This window comes from Rhamphochromis longiceps, linkage group LG2 (assembly GCF_057381845.1).
Source record: "Rhamphochromis longiceps isolate RC_006_pf linkage group LG2, R_longiceps_female_GT1.1, whole genome shotgun sequence".
In the NCBI taxonomy this organism is placed as follows: Eukaryota; Metazoa; Chordata; class Actinopteri; order Cichliformes; family Cichlidae; genus Rhamphochromis; species Rhamphochromis longiceps.
This window is the reverse complement of record NC_140558.1, coordinates 11,140,991-11,163,389: the sequence shown is the minus strand read 5'-3', so window position 1 is coordinate 11,163,389 and position 22,399 is coordinate 11,140,991. Positions and strand designations below refer to the sequence as shown.

The following is a 22,399-nucleotide window of genomic DNA, read 5'->3' as shown; positions in this document are numbered from 1 at the left end:
ATCCAGTCATTCATGTGACCATCAAAGAGTCAGAAAAAAACCTCACAAACATTTTTAAAGCCCTGATCCACAGGAATCTCGTGCCATTGCATTTTTAAAATAGTGCTGGCTAAAAGAAAAGTGAATGTTTCCAAATGATAGAATATGCAACTGCAATATAAACTCACTACTAGTATTAATAAAACATTTCTCCTCAAAGCAAAATACTGTGTTTTAGGTCAGTTGGGTCCATATATATATATATATATTCCCATTACAGTTATATAATGGACATGGACGTAATGTGTAGACTCTTACATTTTAATTTGAAGGTATCCACATTCAGATTGGATAAAGGGTTTAAGAGTTTCAACTTCTTAACATGTGCCACCCTCTTTTTAAAGGGAAAGTAAAAGTAGTTGGACAATTCAGTCAAAGGTTATTTCATGGGCATTATCAGTTAAACAGATAAAAGACCTGGAGTTGAGGTGTGGTGCTTGCATTTGGAAGATTTTGCTGTGAACAGGCAACATGTGGTGAAAGGAGCTCTTCATGCAGGTAAAACAAACCGTCCTTAAGCTGTGAAAACAGAAAAACCCCATCTGAAAAATTAGGAGTGGCAAAATCTACAGTTTAGTACATCCTGAGAAAGAAAGATAGAACTGGTGAACTCAGCAATGCAAAAAGACCTGGACGACCATGGAAGACGACAGTGGTGGATGATCGCAGAATAATTTCCATTTTGATGAGAAACTGCTTCACAACAGCTGACCAAGTGAACTACACTTTCCAGGAGGTAGGTGTATCGATATATCCAAAAAGAGAAGAGAAGAAGATAAAGAGGAGACTGCATGAAAGAATATACAGAGGGTTCACTGCAAGGTACAAGCCACTCATGAGCCTCAAGAATAGAAAGGCTAGATTGGATTTTAAACCATCTAAAAAGAAGCCAGCACAGTTCTGGGAAAAACCTTCTTTGGGCAGATGAAACCAAGATCAACCTCTACCAGAACCCCGTGTTTGCATGGGTTCTGTCCGGGTACTCCAGCTTTCTCCACAGTCCAAAGACATGGGGTTAGGTTAATTGGTAATTCTAAATTGCCCATGCGTGTGAATGTGAACATCTGTAAAACACAGCAGAGGCAGTGAGATGGCTTCAGCTGCCAGTGGGACACCAGTGTTTATTGATGATGTGACACAGAATGAATTCGGCGGTAATCAGAGATATACTGTCTGATATTTTATAATACAGATGAACAATGACCTAAAGCATTCAGCCAAAGCAAGAAAGTGGAATATTCTTGAATGACCAAATCAGTCACCTGATCTTGACCCAACTGAGCATTTCACTTGTTGAAGACTAAACTTCAGACAGAAAGACCCACAAACAAAAAGTACCTGAAAGCTGCTGGTCAAGCATTAAAAAGGAGGAAACCCAGCATCTGGTGATGTCCATGAGGTCAAGACTTCAGGCTGTCGTTGCCAGCAGAGGGTGTTAGAAATGAACATTTTATTTTCAGTTATGTAATTTGTCTAATTACTTTTGAGCCCGTGAAGTGAAGAGAATGTGTTAAAAAATGTTTTAGTTCCTCACATTTTATGAAATGTGTTTGTTCAGCCCACTGAATCAAAGCTGCACTTCAACTGCATCTGAGCTGTTTCATTTAAAATTCATTGTTGTGATGTGCAGAACCAAAATCTGAAAAAAAAAAAGTTGTCTCAGCCCAAGTATTTGTCAGCCTAACTGTATATAATAATCACATGTTTAAATAAATATTTATTTTAAAATAAAAAGAATAATTATTTACAGTACATTAAAGTAGTAAAAGACCAAATAATCCATGTAATAGCACACGTGTAGCAGCAATTACAATAACTAAAATCTATACTACCAAAAAAAACCCAATATTTTGACTATATAAAAATGTGTATAGATATAAATAAATCTATATAAGAACTGTAATGTATACTATTACTGCAGTACACCAAACCTGTCTCTTCATAACTCCTCCCACTCAATCAGTAGTTGAGTGACCACACCTGGCATACAGGTACATCTTAGCCCCTGGAGGTTCTCGTCTATATCACACATTATGATGTCATCTTATGCAACCACCTAAATATTGAATACAGTGACAACCTGACCTGTGCAGGGGACCCAGACTTCTATACAGTCACTCCCATTTTTCATCTTTATTTTAATATAAAATCCATTTTTCCTTCTCAGTTCGGTGACACTCATGTGACCAACAGACCAAACAGAGCTGTAGCAGCTTTTAAGGTCCCATTTTTCAGATTGTTAAAATCTATTTAAATGTTAATAAATATTTGAGCAAACTGTCAACACATGAAGAAAACATTTTAAATTTCGTTCATTTTTATTTATATTTTTTTTCCAAATCTGAACACAGGCAGTACAAAGCTTCTGTCATTTTTTTTCCTTCCCCTTTTCAGAGGAAATGAGTTGTACAGTTAGTGCATTCGATCCTAAACTGATGAAAAAATAGATCTAAGAAGAAGAAGTGCTGCTACATAAGGAGATGATGAGGTAAATCTGTCCAGGAAGAAGAAACCAACAGATGAACTGATGCAGTGAGAGAAACGAACAAACAAACAGTCCACACGTTATTAATATTATTATCATTATGTACACGTCAGATGCATAGAATACTTTCAAATCCTTTTTTTCTTCTTTTTTTCCCCCTTTTTTACATAAATACCTACATTTTTCCCCACAAAGACAAAAACTACCATTAGAATGAAAAGCAAAACAAACTGCTCCGGGATCAGCTGCTTCCTGCGCCGCCACTCTGGAAAGCTGCCAAAATGTTCCTGCAGGAGTTTGAATCAAACTTTATTTTTCTCATTGTCACCACATCTCTTTAAAATGAGCCTGACATATTTCAAACACGCACCACCAAACATGTTTATGACCTCGTTTGAGTCCTGCTGCCACAAAAACTCACAAAATGTAGATTAATCCTGAACAAGTGCTTCGCTTTTCTTCTGCTTTAGGTGGATAACTACTTCCTGTTTTTGTTTTTTAAATAAAACTAATTTCCAAGTTTCATTGCTTTGTTTTTGTTTTTTTGTTTTTGTTTAGGTAATAACTTGACTTATAACAGAGAAGACTTTAGATCTTAGTCAACATAATGAAATGGATTAATCCACTGCTGAAAATAGTCATTTTGACAATTTCACTATTTCTTGTCTTTTTTAAAATTAAAAAAAGAAGACAAGAAATAAATATGTCTTCACACTGTTATTATCTTAGATTCTTATATACCTAAAATTTTATGTTTTCAATTGACTTTTCCCAACATGAAGACCTAAAAGTGCAGGGATAAAACCTTGTTAAGTTTTGTTCACAGATTTCACACCAGTTAAGTTCATGAATAAATATTTTTTGTGTAACTAAACACCCAAAAATAAGAGTCTGAGTCATTTTTACAAATCTGGATTAATCCACCGCTGAAAATAGTCCCTAAGAATTTACCTTTTCTGCCTGAGGAATTTGCTTTTATAACAATTTTTAGATTGTTTTAATCTAAAGATTTAAAAACTACTGAGGAAAAAATGTATTTTAATCTTCAGTTGATGTTTACATTTTTTTCACAACAGAGCAGAAAGAAAAGTTTGTGGAGTAATATCTAAATGTTTGAATTGGTTTGATAAACCCAGTCAAATGCAGACTCATTCAATTAAACAAAGGTTACCCATCAGTGTGCGTGACCTCCAACTCATTAATGAGTGTTTGTGTCGTGTTGTCAAAGGCTCAGGATAAACTCGGAGCTCAAGCTGATCAGATTTGTTGACAATAAGAAAAACATTTAATATTTGCAGATGTTTAAACTCTGCTCAGGTTTTCCTTCAGGGGGTTACTATAAAAACAGGAGACAACGGTTCGTCCAGCAGGATGTTAGCCTCAGTCTGTGATTACACCCTGTCTGCCGATGCTGGGCACATCTGTTAAACTTCATCTGCAGACACCTGAACGCCTCTCTGCAGACTAAGTTTGTTCCTCAGTCTCGGGTTATCACAAAGATAAAAACCAGGGGTGATGATGAAATGTAAAAATTTTAATGTGTCTTACTTATTTTTATCCCCAGAGCACAAAAAAGCCAAAAACGCCATCTTTTGATGACCCAGATTTACGTCTGAGGGTGTTTCCAGAATCCTCTGAGACTCTCATTTTAAAGGTTTTTTCCATGAGAACATGCGGAATTCGTTTTTGAAAACTGATTTTTAATGACTGACCCGTTATGGGTGTAAATGTGTGACCTTTTTTGGCTCTCAGCCCCGAGTTAAAGTCTGGAATGTAAAGACTGACACAAACCCCTTTAACATGGTATCCCTGCCCTCGTCATCATAAACCCCCTCCTGTCTGCCTCCTGGACGAACCTCGTCTCTCTGCTTTGCCCTCGTTCAGCTTGGTGGATTTCCTCCACCCGAGCGAGCGGCTGCCTTCTGTCGCAGACATACACTCAGAAGCCTTCATCCCGGCAGCGCCTCCTCTCACGTTAGTCTCTTTTTCTTTTTTTTAATTTCAGGACGGCGGCTTCGTTTGGCACCGCCAAGTGTTCAGTCAGCAGCTGTGACCACATTTCTACTTTTTTAGTTTTGCTTCTCAGAAACATCAAAGTTCAACTCTGAAAGGAAAAATGTCCGGGCGCCATCCAGGGAAGTCCGTGAGTCCTTGGAAAGGTAAGCTGTCTGTGTGTGTGTGTGTGTGTGTGTGTGTGTGTGTGTGTGTGTGTGTGTGTGTGTGTGTGTGTGTGTGTGTGTGTGTGTGTGTGTGCGCGCGCGCGCGCGCGCCATGAGTCCAGATAATATTGTGGTGGAAAAAAAAAAAAAGCCTTCACAGCGATTAAATATTATTGGGTCTCTAAAATTTTGAAAAACGCAGTGATTTACAGGAAGAAGCGGGACGAGCGAGTTAGCATTTAGTGAACTTCCAAAATAAGATCATGGGGATCGTCCTCAGTCATTCTATCAGATTAAGAATAATTAACTTTGCACCTCAGACACTGAGGGCTGAGGAGGGCTGAGGAGGGCCACTGTCACTGTCCAGGCTCTCGGACATAAGGATGCACTGTGCTCCATTTGAACTGAAGCTGCTTCAGTTTGGTTTTGACATCCGACTGAAAGCTTTGGCGCTTCCGGCCAGTTTATTTTACCTGGATGAAAAATCTCATGTGACTTTAAATCACATTAAAAGTGAACTTATTTACATCCTGGTAAACAATCTGAAAAGCAGATTTGATTGTTCTGATGCTGATATTTCACCTCATGTAAAGAACTGAACTGGAGTGCCTTTCAAAATAAAAGCTGTGTGCCTTATGAGGTGCCTGAACACACCTTAAAGTCCTGCAGGTGTCTTCAAGCTATCCTGACCCAGGGGCAGTTTCTGTGTTTGTGTATGTATGTGTGTGTTTCTGTGTATCAACAGCTTCGTGACGGTGCGATCGCTGCGCTCTAGTCCTCGCTAATGACGTCCACGTCCTCGCCGCTGGCCTGCTGCGTCGCAGCTCTCCAGCGGCTCACGTGCTGGCTGCCCTTCCTCTTCTGCTGAGCTTCAGGAGACTCTTCCTCCAACTTCTGACGCTTGTGCTTCGTCCTGCGGTTCTGAAACCACACCTTCACCTGCACACAGAGACACACGTAGGGCTGAGCACACCTGAATAAAGACATTATTCAATCTGTGGTGCAGGGAGAAAAGATTTCAACTAAAACTAATTTCCGTCTCTTAGACTCGTTTAAGAGCCTCTTTTATTGTTTTAGATTTAATTAAAATTATTCATATTTTATTTCTTGTCCATAAATGTATGAACAACCAGAACAAACCCTACAGCTGGTGTGAAGAAGATCTTTTAGATTTCTGAATTTAAACAGCTCTTCTCTCCGTCACATTTAGTTTGAATTAAACTGACCTCAGTTGTCAGTATAAAGTGAAATAAATATGTACCGTTTATTATTCCCTCGAGGCTTATGCAAGAATCAGACTGAACAGTCCAACCATCTTAAACCTTTAGAAACTGTTTGTGAACTGGATTCTTTTCACACAGAAAAATCTTCACAAAACTGATTTTCTAGATGTTTTACAAACACACAAATGTCCATTTTTTAATGGTTTTCTTTTCTCACATCTAGCTTTAGTTTTTAGTTTTTATCTTCCACGGTGGAGTTATGATCATGCTGTGGGGTTGCTCGTCAGACCCGACAGAGCTGAAATGACGATGGAAGTCCATAAGTGGCACAGAGAACAGCAGAGTATTTAAAGATGGAAGATCATATTCCCAAGAAGACTTGAAGACGTTGAGGTACTGCACAACAAAGTGAAGGTGTGTTTATTCTGCACATGTGACGAGTACACAAGTATTACTTAAATAAACACCCGAGAACTCTGAGAGCTACTCTTTGGAATCCTGTGCTGCCGTCAGTGCTGATGATACACGTGTGCGAGCCTCGCAGTGATTTAAAACCTCTACGCTGGTAAAACACGGCTGTGACACGCAGAACTGTTAAAACTCGTCGAGCTTGCAGCGAGCTCACGTTGCACAATCTGCCGACTGAATCGACAGTAAATCTGGATGGCAGGATACAGATAGACATGATAGAAACACATCGTTCCCCAAGGCCTCGGGTGACACTTTAATAATATCAGATCTTCGAGCTCTCAATGAGAAGGCAGTTAAAGATAGGATTTTCCTGCTGGGTTCTTGCACCACAGGTCACACTCGTCACTCTCAAACTAAATGAAGAGTCAGGAGCTCATTAGTCTCCAGATGAAGCAAAGGAAAGTGATTATCAGGCTCCTCTCAGAGCCTCAGGACTGAAAACAACAAATCTGCCTCAGTTAAACATGACTAACCTGTGTGGGAGAGAGTTGTAGCCCCAGAGTGAGGGGCTGGACTTTAACCAAAGCTGTTATTTAACCAGTCACTCTATCTGTCTTCCATTCCTAAGAATGAGGTGTTGAATACTAACTACCCAAATCAGCTTCTCCAGCAGCACGTCAGCTTTTTCCAGCTCTGTCCGATATCACTTCCATGATCTGAACAACAGGATAACCAAGCTCTTCCTGTTTTTCAGATCATGTTTTCGGAGGTCTTTGGAGGTGCTGGGCTAGATTATATATCCCACCTAGTCCGGGAATATCTCGAGCTTCACCAGCAGGAACTGGAAAATGCCGCTGGAACATCTAGATCCAGAGACAGCACCGTCCAGGTCTGAAAAGTGAAGCCGGTGCAGAGGTGCCTTAACCCTGCTTGCTTTGTGATGGCCACCATGGCCACTTGTTAGACAAATGTTCAGGTTATATAGAAGTCTGCCATGACCTGTGACCTCAGTGAGCACCTTCCTGATGAGTTAATGACCTCAGTCGTTGGTTTGGAGCCTCAGTGAATAAAACATTGCTCATTTTTTAAACTCTAGACGGAGGATGTCCTCACTCTCACATAGATCGACCAATAAACTGCTCCGAGGCTGGATCCTGCAAATGTTAGAGCAGGGCTGTCAAACTCGTTTTACATGGAGGGCAACATACAGCCCACTTTGATCAGTGGACCAGTGAAACTCCCCTTTATTTAACTGTTTCGACACGATAAAGACAAAGAAAGAAATTTGTCAGCAAAATTACAGAAAAAGTTGTGGTAGCTCATCGTCCACGGTCCAATTTTTTGTTTTCAGAAATTTCTACCATAGAAAGTGAAAAGAAAACTTCTCTGTAATTTAATTGTTTGTTGCTTAATTACTTTGTGTAGTATGAATGGCCATGAGGGAGGTTTTTATCAGTAGGAAAAGCTGTAAAAATACAATTAAAAGTTTAATGTCTGCTTGTGCTTGTTTGCAATGAGCAGCAGAACAAACAAGACAAGAATTATAAATTATAATAATAAATGGCTTCAGGCGCACATTCAGGCCACATGCACACATCTCTGCCATTCAAACACACTTTATTTTATGTAATATTGAACACTGGACTGTAAATTTAATCTTTTTCAAGGAAGCCATTTTTTATCCAGTGTTTTCATAAAAGCTTATATGGATTCACTACTAGCAGTGAGAACACACATGAGGTTTGAAACCTTTTGTCCTCCGTGATGGGAAATAACTGAAACTAAAAACGCGTATGACTTCATCCAGATCCTAATTTTATAAATTCTACACTCAGCTTTCCAAAACCACTGAAATGCAGCCAGATGCTGCTCATTTTACGTTTTCACCCATCTCTTCACTTTTTCCTGATTTTTTTTTTTTAAATCAGACTCCCCGCCTCTCTGTGTACTTGGCCTGTACCACTATTGTCTGCATGTGATTGGCTGCATGGTTTTCCGTTTCAAAATAAAGTCCCGCCCCTGCCTGCATGGATTCTCTGCAGGGCTGAAGATTTGGCTCCCGCATACTGACAGGCCGAATACAATTACACCGCGGGCCTGATGTGGCCCACGGGCCGGATATTTGAAACCGCTGTGTTAGACCAACATGCCCTCGAGGTGCTGTCACTGTAAGCGATACTCCTACTGTGGCCCCTCATCGCCCCCCCCCCCCCCCCCCACTGGCCTTCCAGTGATGGCTGTTTATTGATTGAAGCTGATGTTTTGGGAAAGCCCTGAGACGTCCTGCAGGAGCGACTCGATCATTACTGCAAAGAGCTGTGATTTATGTGCGATTAATAACCGCTGCTGGCTGATTCCCAGCTGATTGATGGATCACTCACTGCCTGTCTTCCTGTCCTCTGCTGTGAAATTAGCTCATAAAAAAAGGTGTGTGAATCACTGGCGTCAGGGCGCATATCACTGCACCGACCCGATGACAAACACTGTTGATCAGCCCTGAGAAAAGGCAGCGGGAGCTGACTAACCGTCGACTCACTCCTCCCCCCGCCATTCCTCCAGGCTGGATCCCAGCCAGCAGCCTGACGCCAGACAGAGCATCATCCTGACGGATGGCAAGGAGCCCGGCGAGCAAGGCACCAACACAGGTAGGGTTACAGGTTCAAATCCCAAACACACACTGTGAGTGTTTTTATTTAAGAGATTCACTCATTCACCTCTTCTTATTCTCACGCTGTATTTTGTATTTTTATTCAGTCTTTGGTTTTTGCCTAAAATATTGTTCTTTATGGGCAGTTTATCCTCATCCATCCACCGATCCATCCATTCATCCTTCCACTCATCCATTCATCCACCCCCTCATCTATTCATTCTTCCACTCATCCATCCATCCATTCATCCACTCATCCATTAATTCACCCACTCATCCATTCATCCACTCATCCATTCATCCATCCACCACTCTTCCATTCATCCACCCAGTCATCCATTCATCCATCCATTCTGAATGAAATCTTTGTTCTCCATTTAGCATTCAAAAAACTCTTTTTTTAAGTTTTTCTTCATTTTTTTTATCCAAAGATGATTTTTTTGGTACCATTTGAGTACTTTATTTAATTGATGCATTCATGCTTTCATCTAAAAGACATTTCTCTGTTTTAGGTCATCCGTTCATAGACAGAGTAGTAAAAAGCACTGATTCTGGACGCTCTGTGGTCCTGGTTTTATTGGACCTTTCCTCTGCGTTTGATATGGTGGATCATAACATTCTTCTACTAAGACTTGAGCATACTGTGGGTATAAGAGTCACTGCCCTTAACTGGTTTAAATCTTATCTCGCTGACAGGTCATTCTTGGTTAATTTGGGGAACTTCTCATCTTGCTTGGTACCTGTACCCTGTGGTGTGCCTCAAGGATCTGTATTAGGCTCTATTCTCTTCTCACTATATCTGCTCCCTCTTGGAGCAATTTTTGAGAAGTATAATATTGCGTTACATTGCTATGCTGATGATATACAGATTTAGTTTGAGATTACTGACGATCTTGCTATGTCTTTTCACTATTTTCGTGAATGCATGCGTGAGGTTAAAGATTGGTTCAAGAGTAATTCTCTTGTCCTGAACGAAAAGAAAACGGAGATCGTGGTGTTCGATAGTAAAATCCCCCGTGACCAATTGTGTGCTGCTCTGATGCCTTTTGCTAGCTCCCCTTCTGATTATGACAGTAATTTGGGCATCTTACTGGATAGCTCGTTTACATTTGACAAGCAAGTGTCTGCTGTTGTGAGGTCTAGTTTTAATCAGCTGTGCCTCATTTCTAAGACTAAGTGCTATATTCCGCATAATGACCTGGAAAAACGTATTCACGTATTCGTGACTTCCAGGTTGGACTACTGCAACTCTCTTTACATTGGCCTTTCCTCCTCCCTTCTCCTTAGATTGCAGACTGTCCAGAACTGTCCAGCACGCCTTTTGACAGCTAGCAGGAAATTTTCTTCCATCACTCCTGTTCTTGCTGGCTTGCACTGGCTGCCAGTTAAATACCGTATTCAATTTAAAATACTACTTTTCACATACAGAATTATCAATAATTTGGCACCGAGCTACCTCAATGAGCTTCTTAGGTTCCACACTCCTGTCAGAGCACTTAGATCTGCTACCCAACTTCTTCTGGAGCAACCTCGTTCTCGGCTGAAGTCTCGCGGCGACCGTGCGTTTGCTGTAGCTGCCCCAGTCTTATGGAACAATTTTCCTGTTGCTATCCGGGCGTCTGACTCTATGCCACTGTTTAAATCACGGTTGAAGACTTATTTATTTAATCTTGCTTTTCCACCAAGCTAATATTTGGTGTGCGTTGATACATTTTTATCCGTTACGCTTTGTTAACTACTTTTATGTATTATGATTGTCAAGGTTTTATAATTGATATGCCAGGTCCTTTCTCTTTTCCCTCCCATCTCCTTTTTCCTATTTTATTTATTTATTTATTTATTTTTTTCAAACACCTTGGTATACCCTTGGTTTTTAGTGTGCTTTATAAATAAAGTTTATTATTATTATTATTCATTCATTCATGTGTTTTCAGAATTTTCACTGTTTCAATGTTTTTATTTTATTGAGTTCATTAATTTTTTATAAATGATGCATTCATTCATTCACTCGGGGGGGGGGGGGGGGGGGTTGTTTCACTGTAGACTGTTATTATTCACTTGTTCATGCCTCTATTAATCATCCATTCACTAATATTTTAGGTGGAAGATTTAATCTTAACTTTCATTCATTCATATTTTCCAAAAATGTTTTAATTTTGAAGAAACTTATGACTCATGTAAGTGTTTCATTGTTTATTCATCCATTCATTGATCACTTTTCATTCAAATTAGAGTCCAATAGATTCTTTTTTTTTTTAAATAATTTGCTTTTGATTCATGTATTCACTCACGTTTTCATGTTTTGACGCTTTTTTACATTTTCATCCATTCATCTCGTTTAAATTCACCCTGCGGTTTTTGAGAAGTTTTTTTTATTCTCCGCTAAACTGTGAAATCATCATTTTCTCTGCTAAATCCGCCTTCTCCTCCCATCATGCCTTGCTCCTCCTGCTCGGTTTCCCATGATGCCTACCTGCGTCTCGGTCAGGCACAGCCCGCTGGCCAGCTGCTTCCTCTCCGCTCCGACCACATAGTGATTTTTCTCAAAGGCTCGCTCAAGGCGGAGCAGCTGCGAAGGCGAGAACGCCGTCCGGATCCGTTTGGGTTTCCTGGAGAATGGACCGTGAAGCAGCAGGTTCTCCGGACTGCTGTCCTCACCTGAACACACACACACACACACACAGAGAGAGCTGAGTTAGTTTGTAAAAATAAGTTTAGTGTATGTTCAGTGATCCCTGCTGCTCCGACCACTCAGTTTGTCAGTTTTTTCTAATCTTGGATACTTGTGATGTCATTGGGGGGGGGGGCATATCCCCCCTGAGGGAGAGCCAATTAGAGGAAAGCTGGTGTAAGGAGGAGGAGCTCATTCCAGGCAGGATGAAGGGAGAAGCTTGGTCACGGTTCAGTGTGACATAAAGAAGGATTATTTTGAATCGTGAATCATGCAAAGCTGCCCTCTTTGACTGGAAGTCTGAATACACACAAACACTCACAAACGTTTTATTTTCTGATTAAAATACCCCAAGCGGAGCCTGCAGGCTCATAGCTGGACTGTTTGTGGCCTTAAAGGCAAAATCCAGGGCACAGCAGGCTGTGAAATTACTAACTCATCTGGAGATCAGTGGGAATCATTTCAGGCTACTGCGTGACTCACCAACATTTTTATGTTGACTCTCTTTCACCAAATTCTGCTCTCAGATCTTCATTTTATTTCATGACATGAAAAGTGTAGTGCTGCATTAATAGATGACAACTACATTGGTGACATTTTGGAGTAAGTGGCTTGAATTACTTTTTACAAGCAGTAAGCAGGCAAAGTGATCAATTACTCCTGAAATAGTAAAGTCTAATGTGGGATTTTTTTTCTGGGTAGCAATCGCACACTGATCCTCACAGAGACAGGAATGTGCAGCAGCACAGCTCATCATTGTTATAGCACAGTGTGTGTGTGTGTGTGTGTGTGTGTGTGTGTGTGTGTGTGTGTGTGTGTGTGTGTGTGTGTGTGTGTGTGTGTGTGTTTGCTCTGGCTAATCTGAACAAACACCTCGTCTGTTTGACATTTGCATCTGGATGTGCAGCTTGACCACAGCCTGCACCTTCAAACTTTCCCAGTTGAATCCCGCGAATGACGTTTTGTGTTTCATTTTTTCTGAAATGTTAATTTTAAATATACAAATGAAGCTTTATCTGCTGAAATCGCCACTCATTTGGATGATTTTCCAGAACAGAAATCTGAATATCGCTTCCGTTTTCTCTTTAATTTGCGCCCAGGTAAATGTCAGAGGTCTGGATATCGTTTATAAGTTTATACAGGAGTTTGTGGGACTAAAATCTATAAACCAGGAAATGAAAAGTGAACATGTGGCAGGATTTAAACTGGGAAATTATTTCACTGCTTTAGTCCAAAACAGAAGCAGCTTTTATAGACAAATGTCACAAAGTGCTTCACGGAAATGCAAAGCAGCAAAATCTGGAGCCCAAAGAAAAAATGCGAGATTAGATCAAATAAGGCAGGAATTTGAAAATGAGGGGAAACAAACATTAAAACACAGGCGACGGACACGTCTGGGCATCAGCAAGCACACCTGCCGTGCTCGTTTAAGTAGGACCTGTGGACGAGCGGAGGCCTAAAGAAAACTACAGATGTGGGCCACATCTGGGTCAGAACTGCCAACTTTCAGGTTACTTTGGTCCTAAATGACGGTGTTGTGAGAACAAGTAGTCAAGTTTCGGGAGCATATGTGATTACTTTTTCTATTAAAGCTTTAAAAATGAAATAAAAAATGTTTTGGGTGTTGGTTTTGGTCAGAGATAAAAAAAATAAATAAAAAAAACCCTCAAACATCTTTCATGTTTTAAAATTCGATTTTCAAAAAACTCCCAGAGCTCGGTCTTCGGGATGTTTGAGGGTAAATGTCTGCTGCCACAGCTGTGAGCCTGGAGCTCAGGGATGCACAGAACGACAGACGCTTCAAGTCCCTGAAATATTTGGAGGTCTGTAGACTTTAATTTCTAGTTTCTCGTAAACAACGTACAGCTTATTCTTTAAAACCAGCTGAAGGCTTTCACACAGATTAAACCCAGGTATGACACCATGCACCAAATTCAGATCAACTGTTTTAGAAACAGCAGGTTTCGGTTCTCCTTCATCTTCCTGATGTGAATTACTCGCATGTTTGACATTCATAGAGCCACAGGATCAGATATTTACTTTACAACACATGAAGGACCGAGGTCAGCACGTTTTCTACATAATGCAATTTAAAAACAGTCCCTAAGATTTTTTTTTAGAGATGCTAGAAAATCATCTAAAAATGACAGCAGGGAGCTGAAACTGTCCGCCTTTGTCTTTACGTCAGATCCTTCCAGCTGTCAGGCAAACTCAGTGCAAACTTCCTGTCTTCACTCAACCTGCAAACATCCGTCAGACCACCAGCAGGTCACCAGTGTCAGGGTGGATTTTACCCACGTTCCTAAAAGGCGTTCGTTCCCGTTATCAGATTTAGATCCTTAGCAACAGCAAACAGGTAAAAAATCTAAATTTCAGTGTGACTCTAACGTGGATGTGAAAATGTGCCGCTCGTGTCAGTTCTCAGTTATAGAGGTCATGGCAGACTTGAGAGGCTGAAAAGAAAACAACTGGACTTCTGTAAGTGTCTGAAGACGTTTCCGCTCACATCCAAGAGGCTTCTTCAGGTCTACAAACAAACGCTGGAGAGGTGACGACAGATAACAGCGGGTCAAAGAGGACGATGCCACCTTGAGTTTAAACAAACTCTCCGCCGTCTGTTTTGGACTTTGAGGTGACTGTTGCTGTGATTTGGCGCTGCATAAAGGAAACTGAACTGAATTGCATAGATTTGAGGTGAAACGTCCATATTTCCAATCACCGTCAGGAGACGTTCGCCAGTTCAAATCCTGAACAAAGAGACGAATGTGCTGCTGACCAACGAGGAACGTGAGGCGAACGGTTGAGTTTTAGAAAAAGCATCAGTTTAAAGCTTTGAATGAATATTTTTCTTTCTCTGAACAAAACGGGACGTCTGAAGACGACGGCCGGGACTCATTTTTGACCGTGTCACATCTTCTTTTGTGCAAATCTGAGAAACTGGCCGAACAGAAGCGAGTTCAGTTTCAGACGTCAGCCACAGAAATGTAAATTAGCTCCGTGAAACGAAGATGATGAAGTTAATTTTCCAGCTAACACGCGCTTAAATCTGATCTGCGGTCAGATTTTACTGCGGTGAATCATCGTTTTACCGATCACAGGCTGAAAACGAGACGCTCATTTGTTTATGAGACGCGCGCGGTGAAAGAAATCTGAGCGAGAGCGTCGCCGCCGCTTCTCTTTGTGTGACTCGTTTTCTGACCGTTTATTAAAATCGCACGGAAATATCTTTCTTAATATTTTACATAAAAACAAATCCGACTTCTGCCCGAGGACGATGCGCGTTACGCAAAAACGGTGGCAGCTTCGTGGAGGTGAGGAGGACAATTGACGACACGTTCTCACGCCTTTTATCCCACCTTAGCGTCTCTAAAGCGACATTCATATGCAAACGCGGACTCGGGTGGCGTGACTCATGGCCGCCTCGCCTTGCAAATAGTTCTGTTGAGTATCAAATGATGTTTTAATGTAACAACGGTGAGATTTTCAGGCAGGTCAAAGGTCGCAAAGCTCCGAGGCGGCAGCTTCATGGCGGGAAAAATCAGCGGCGAGCGCACTGGAAAGGTTGAAACACAAGAAGAAGAACGTGTTAGTCGGTTGGCAGGATTTAAATTTTTAAATTTAAATTTTTAACAAATAATAAAAGTCAGTTTATGAATTTTACTCTAAAATAAAATAAAAACGTGACATCGAAACGTCCGAACTTCATGAACATTTCTGAAAACAGAAATGACACAACTTCATCCTCTTCAAAGGTCCAGAGAGAACAAGGAGAAGTTTAGGCGTCAGCGACATTTCAGTATAAAGACTTGACCCACGCGTTTCAGCGGGCGGCCTTCATCAGGTCAGTTTCACGTCTCTCAGCTGCATCTACGTCACACGAGCGACACGTTGACCATTAAGAGAAAAAATGAACTGTGAGTCCTTCATTAAACAACCAACCTCCTAATGTACTGCACAAAAAGCTGATAAAAATGGGAAATTCAGGAAAAAGTAGATCATGTTAAGCTTTGAGAATAATTTATAACCTCCAGATCAAAAGTTAAAAACCTAGCAGAAAAGGCGCCACATGAAAAGATCGTTTAGTCCTTTTTTCACAATGAAGCTCCATAAACATCTGGAACAGCTAGCAGAGGTAAAGCGTGACCGACTCGAGCTCAAATGTAACGTCCCCGTGTAAAAACACAGGTTTCAGAAAAACATGGTTTCAGATTCCAGACTAAAAGCTTCTGCTTGTTTCTTTTGTTTCCCGCCTCCACCTGAAGTTTCATACTCTGCAGTGGAATCAGGGCGAACGCCGCCGTCTCCACCACATACACCACACACAATTTACAGTCGGGCTGTCCCCGTCACGCGTGAGAGTCCGAGGGAAGGCGAGCGAGTAGAACAAAGACAAGCAGCTGAAGGCTGGAAAACAGCCCAGAAACACCAGCAAAACACAAAAATACGACAAAGTCAGCGCCTGCAGACTCACTGCGGTTTGTTTGTTTTTTTTAATTGTTTGTTTGAGTTTTTATCAGTTTCAGTGTTACCTTGATTTGCCTTGCAAAGCTCTTCACCCGTTTACGCACAAAGACTAAAACTGAACACATTACCCTACACTTTATTATTTATTTATTAGCTTTTTATTTAAGCATAGAATGCAGTTATGTTACTTTTATTTTTTTTAACCTGTTACCTGAAATATTTTTATCACCTAGTTGTAGTTTTACTTTCATTGCACTAACCCTGACTGGGAAAAGATACGCTCCAATAAATGTTCAGATAAATAAACGAGGAAATGTGAAATTATTATATTAAACACGATTATTTCATAGAGAACTAGAGAAGTCCAGGAGTTTGTGACGTCAAATAAACTGTAAAATCTTCTAAAATGTAGAAAACACTGTGCACACATTCATGTTCTGTTTAAAATTTCTGTCAGATGTGAAGAAGAACATTTAATTAGGTCACTTCCGAAAAGAAAAGACACAAAATCAGCCAGAAACCTGAACTCCGACACTGAATCGCACATCTGGAGGAGGCTGAATAGCTTCACATAAATAAAGAAGCGCGCCCACAGCAAGACTGAAGCTAACGCACCCTCAAAAACACCATCATCATCAGCTTCACGCAGCAGAACCAACACCTGCAGCCTCGCTGGGGGGTTTTCACCTCCGAGAGGGAGAGAAGCAGGTCATGTGACCGGTCCGGTCTGTCAGCAGGATTATTCAAACTTTCATGATTTCAGTCAAACAGGTTTACATGAAAAGTTTCTCTGGAGCTGAGAGACAGGATGAAACTGGTGAACTGTCGCTCATCAAACTGAAGTAAGAACAACTAAAGATGCCCGTGAGGGTCGTCTTTAATGACACCTGCGTGGTTTGTAGAAAAGCTTAAAGAGACTGCAGCTAAACATCCAAACTGGAGCTCAAGACGAAGCCTCGAGCTAAAAACTTAGCTTACAGTGACAAAGAAATGTAAAACAACTTCTCTTTGTTTTTGAGATCAATTTTAATGTCCCTTGGTGAGCTCCATCGATCATGAATCATTACAATCAATTATCGGCTGAAGTTTCTGAAAAAAATAAATAGACGATTTTCTGGCTGAACTTAAATAATAGTTCATTAAAAAAATCAGAGCATCCATCTCCAGCAGTTTCATATTTCAGCTTGAAAAAACAAAGTATTTTTGTGGGCTGATGATTATTTTGTCAGTTAAGTCTTTTTAAGCCTTTAGATGTGTGAATATAAATGTCTGATTAATGATGATTAAAGTGCTTCAGGAAGCAGGAAACATGTCACGGGTATGTCACATCTGCACATCTGCACTGAAACAGATGCTGAACATCACCAGAGTTCAGGTTTTAGTCTGTAATAAACAGGAAATGGGTCATGGCACACGCCGCCATGTTTGAAGGTTAACGGTCTTTAAAACACAGATTTCACTTTTCTGAGAATAAATAAATAAAAAATGAGCAGTACGGCGACCCATACTGCTCATTTCCATAATCCTCCAGTATCTCAGCCTGGGCCTCTCAGTTCATCCTCAGTCTGACAAAAGCAGTTTTAGCTCCTCCCCCTTTTAATACAACCTTCTTCTGATTGGCTGCCGTTACCAAACAGAAGGCCTGAGCAAAAACAACAAAAGGAATCATAGAAGAACCAAAAACTGATGGTTCACAGGCGCTCACAGACAATCAGCAGAAGTATTAAGAAATGTAAAAATAAATAAATAACCTGACTCGTTTGATTTTTGGGTTTTTTCCAAACACGTCGACTTAGTTTCATCTTATTGTAAAGTTACGTCAGGCAAAGAGTCGAAAACACGATCGCAGAGGGACGCAAAACGGAAAACTCAAAACAACTTAAGATCTGCAACAAAGGAAACAACCACAAAAACTCTAAACTACACAAAAGTACAAAAACTGCCACAAGGAGTCACAAAGAACCAGAGCAGAACTCAACAGGACTAAAGATTACAACAAAAAGATTCAAACTCTCAAAGAGTAGATAAACGGCGGGCAGGAGCGAGAAAACAACGCTTCGAACTACAACCAAAAATAAATTTATGAAAGAGTTTCTGCTCGATTTTGATGAAATGCAGAAATGTGATGAGCCAGAGATCAAAAATCTGTTTGGACGGAAAAAAAAGGAAGTTTGAGCTGAAGCGTGTGTGTGTGTGTGTGTGTGTGTGTGTGTGTGTGTGTGTGTGTGTGTGTGTGTGTGTGTGTGCCGGGGGGGAGGTTAATCAGTTCACCTGAGGGAAAGGTAACTCTGCAGTTTAACTCTATTTACACTCTCTCTCTCTCACACACACACACACACGTGTTGCCACAAATGTTCATTATATCGATCCGCTGCTGAAAATAATCCCAAAGCTGCAGTCCTTTTGAACTTGAAGTGTTTGGGATGTTTATTTTTGTTTCAAATCCGAAGATGTACTAAGCTGAAGGACACATCTGGATCAGAAAAAATATTTTCTCTCTCTGGGCAGTGAATTCTGAAAATGCTGATTTATAACTGAGAAAAAATAGAATTTACATTTTGGTGATTAATTGATTAACTTGGGCAAAAAAAGGTTAAACAAATTACCAAAACTTCCTTGGAATGTTTAAAACTCTAAAAATATTAATTCAATTGAAAATAAAAATAACAGTCATAGAAGAAAAGCAGCAGATTATCTTGTTTTAATCACTGAACTCTGAAAAGATTTATTTTTGTTTACCTTTGGTTGAAAATTTACAAAAGGGTTTAAAGCAAAATGTATTTTTTCCTTAAGTCCCCACAATTACGTAGATATTTAATTGTATAATTAAAAAAAAATAGTATGGATAAAATGTTTCCTCTCATAAATCAGCTGTAAACTGAAGCTGAAACAGAGATTTCTGAGTCTCTTCTTTAAAAATGATGACTGGATCCAGTCGTGAATGTAAATAAAGTTGTTGTAATGGGACTGAAAAAACAAAAACAGGCTACAGAAATCTTACAAATATTCCTAACATAGATAACTGTATAAATAAATGTGTAGATATCACAAAGCGGGCTAACACTTAGGTTTTTATTTGACACAATCTGAGTTTACTTTATGGTTTCAATTTTTTCTCATAAATTATATATATATTTTTAACAGCAGTGATTCATAAAAACGTTGAGACGTGATGTCACGGAGAAACTGGATTTAAGAGTTAAACCGAGAGACGACAACGTTAGTGAAACTTCTGTGAAACCTGTGAACCAAACATGACCGAGCTGCAGCTCAGCTCAGGTTCAGCCTGTCAGGTGAATCTCGCCTGTTCAGTGTTAGGATTATTTATTTATTTATTTATTTATTTATTTATTTATTTATTTGAGTTTGTGAGCTAACATGCATGTGTGTTTTTGGTTATTTTCCAAAAACCCTATTATTTTAATTTCTTTTATTTAATAAAATTGTTTTGTTTCATATTTGAACTGATTCTCAACAACTGTTTTTCCCCTGTTTGTTTTCACACTTTTATTCCAGGCTTTAAAATTTTACTTTTTTTGTATGTTTTCTGTTAACTAACCTGAAGAAATTTGCTTTTTTTGCTTTTAATGAAAAAAAATGTAATGTTACAAACATAACCAGATCAAATAAAATTGTTTTTTTAAATTGTGAGACAAATTCATTTACACAACATTTTGATTTTTTTAAATGATTTCATTAGACGTTTTATGACTGCCAATAACTGAGTTTATCAATTTTGTATTCTTTGTTTAGTGTATGTTACATATGTTTAGCTAATATACAAAATGTTTGTTTTATTTACTATTTTCCTTTTCTTTTTCATTTATTTTATTTCTCGAGTAGCATGATTAAATAAGATTTTTTGTTTTGTTTCTTGCTTTATGGTTAATGGAAATAAAAAAGACAAAAAATTAATTAAAAAAATATTATTGTTTTATTTTTGTCCTGTTATGGCCATCTTCTTCATATTATTATTATTATTATTATTATTATTATTGTTGTTGTTATTATTATTGTTGTTGTTATTATTATTATTATTATTATTAGACACCTGACCCATTTATATGGCTTCACTGAATAAATTAGTTAAATAAATGTCCGTGTTTAGGATAGAAAAACATTTCGTTACTTGAGCTGATCAGATTTTTTTATTGATATTTTAAAAATTTCTGCGGCCTGATTTTAGCTGCTGCGCTTTTTCCGATCACCAATCAAAGAGCAGCTCCCAATAATCAATTTCTTTAAAAAAAAAAAAAAAAGTTTCCTGAAAAACGAAATGACTCTTTAAACGAGACTCTGAATATTTAGTTCACAAAGGAAATTGTGGGGGGGTTTTTTATCTCTTTTTGTTGTTGTTTTGATTTGTTTTGTTTTGTTTTTAGAAAAGTTGAAAGTTTGGATCCATAATCACCTTCATCAATAACACATAAATCACCTGAGCATAAAACGGTGACATGTTGCCGCTTTAATCGGCGCGCGTCGATCTCACCTAAGCTTTAAAATTAAAAAGTTTTTGTCTGCGGGAAAAAATGAAAAAAAATGAGAAAAGTTTGGAGGAGCAAAAAATTCAACATCGTTAAAAAACAGAAAAACCGACAGAAAGACGAGATTAACGCAGATAATTAAATAATAACATTATTGATATTACAGGTGGGAGTTTCATACTTACACAGGAGCAAATTCTGATTTATAGTGTGTGTGTGTGTGTGTGTGTGTGTGTGTGTGTGTGTGTGTGTGTGTGTGTGTGTGTGTGTGTGTGTGTGTGTGTGAGGGGAAACAGTGAAAGTTCATCGATACTTTTTTGGTTTTTAGAGTCTGGAAAACATCCAAATGACATCAAATTATTGTGTGTGTTATTCTGAACTCTGACAGTGACTCAGTCTGTTACTACAAAATCCTGTTAGCTCTGAATCTGCAGAGTGCAGAGTATTTCTTTCTCAACCCAAACTGAAATTAAACCAATCAAAACTACCGTTTAAAATGATAATAATAATAATAATAATAATAATAATAATAATACCAGAGAACAATTAAATGTCAAACTAAGAGGAAGACTCAGAGAGTTTGGTGCGCTCTCTGCTCACTGAACCCGTTTATTTTAAGACAGCCCACGCGCTCACGTTAGAGAAAAGACCCACGGAGTGTGGAGAGACCGGGTGTGACCCCAAAAGAGCCTGGAAGCGTTTAAAACGCGACAGAAACCACGGGAGTAAGTGCGAGGGTCACGCCACCCTTCCTCCTCCCGGCTCACCTTGGAAGCGGTGTCCCAGGTACCGGCTCCGCAGCACCCACGGGTAGAAGCTGAGCGCGTCCCGGTGCTGCGGGCTGAAGAAGCTCTGCGGGGGGATCTGCAGCGGGTGCAGCGGCAGCCCGCCGGGGCCCTGTGCGTGTGTGCCGGGCTCCTGCAGCACCATGTCCGGGAACAAAGTCCTCCCGTTGCTCCCCTGGAAGCAGGAGCCGAACACTCCGGCGGCAGCGGCCGGGTGCAGGGAGTCCGGGAAGCGCAGCGCCGTGGGCCGGATGGGCTCCTCCCCGGAGCCGCCGCCGTGATTGCTTCCGTCCTTCCCGACCAGAGACTCGATGGTGAAGCACTTCTTGTTTCCGCCGTGCTGGAACATCGTGAGCACCGCTGCAGACCGAGCGCTCAACTCTTCAACGACCCGCCGTCCAGTCAGTCCAGGTCCGCGGACTCGGGGAGCTCACACTCCCACTCCCCCCATGGTGACTCTCCGCTGTGCGTAAAAGCGCAAATCCGGACACTCCGCACCGGGAAGGGGCCGAAGTTTCCTCTCACCTGTGCCCGGGGTGGGCTCCGCTGTCGGGGTGATAGTGCTCAGAGGCTCCGGGTGATCCTCGGCCGCGTGTCCTCCTGCCTCGTGCCGCCGCGCGCTGATGTGTGAGTCGAGCCGGGAGTGTCAGTCAGTCAGGAGCCTCGGCACTGATACCTGCCCTCTCTGCCAGAGGTGTGCGCCGAGCATGCGCACAGGCAGCCGCCCCGACAGCCATTTTGTTGATGGAGAGGATGACGGTGAGGAGGAGGAGGAATGTTAAAGGTGATGATGATAATGACTGACAGTGATGAAGAGGATGATTAAGAGGAGGATGATGATGAGAGTGATGAGGTCATAGCAGAGATGATTAATATGAGCTGTCTAATTAAAAATCATCATCTGGTTATCTTCTAATGTTCGTTTAGTGAGAGGGAAATGTGCTTAAAGAAATTTATTTATCGTGGAAATGCGACAAACAGTTGACCCCGGTGTGTGTGGGCGGATTAAGAGACAGTTTGTGCATCTTAGT

The 22,399-nt window shown here is 40.4% G+C and overlaps 1 protein-coding gene across 1 annotated transcript; it reads right to left on the bottom strand.

The window, feature by feature from the left end:
* Window positions 1-4,693: 4,693 nt before the first annotated feature.
* Window positions 4,694-22,395, bottom strand: emx3 (empty spiracles homeobox 3). Its single transcript, XM_085417724.1, has 3 exons — window positions 21,351-22,395; window positions 11,438-11,622; window positions 4,694-5,622 (listed from the first exon to the last, which is right to left on the bottom strand). The coding sequence occupies exons 1-3, from the start codon at window positions 21,715-21,717 to the stop codon at window positions 5,455-5,457; spliced, it is 720 nt and encodes a 239-aa protein (XP_085273850.1). The 5' UTR covers window positions 21,718-22,395; the 3' UTR covers window positions 4,694-5,454.
* Window positions 22,396-22,399: the final 4 nt, after the last annotated feature.

Coding starts and splice junctions, on each gene's coding strand:
- emx3 (XM_085417724.1), bottom strand. CDS start 21,717: ATGTTCCAGCACGGCGGAAACAAGAAGTGCTTCACCATCGAGTCTCTG. Junction 11,623..21,350: donor CCTGGGACACCGCTTCCAAG/GTGAGCCGGGAG, acceptor GTGTGTGTTCAG/GTGAGGACAGCAGTCCGGAG. Junction 5,623..11,437: donor TGTGCCTGACCGAGACGCAG/GTAGGCATCATG, acceptor CTCTGTGTGCAG/GTGAAGGTGTGGTTTCAGAA.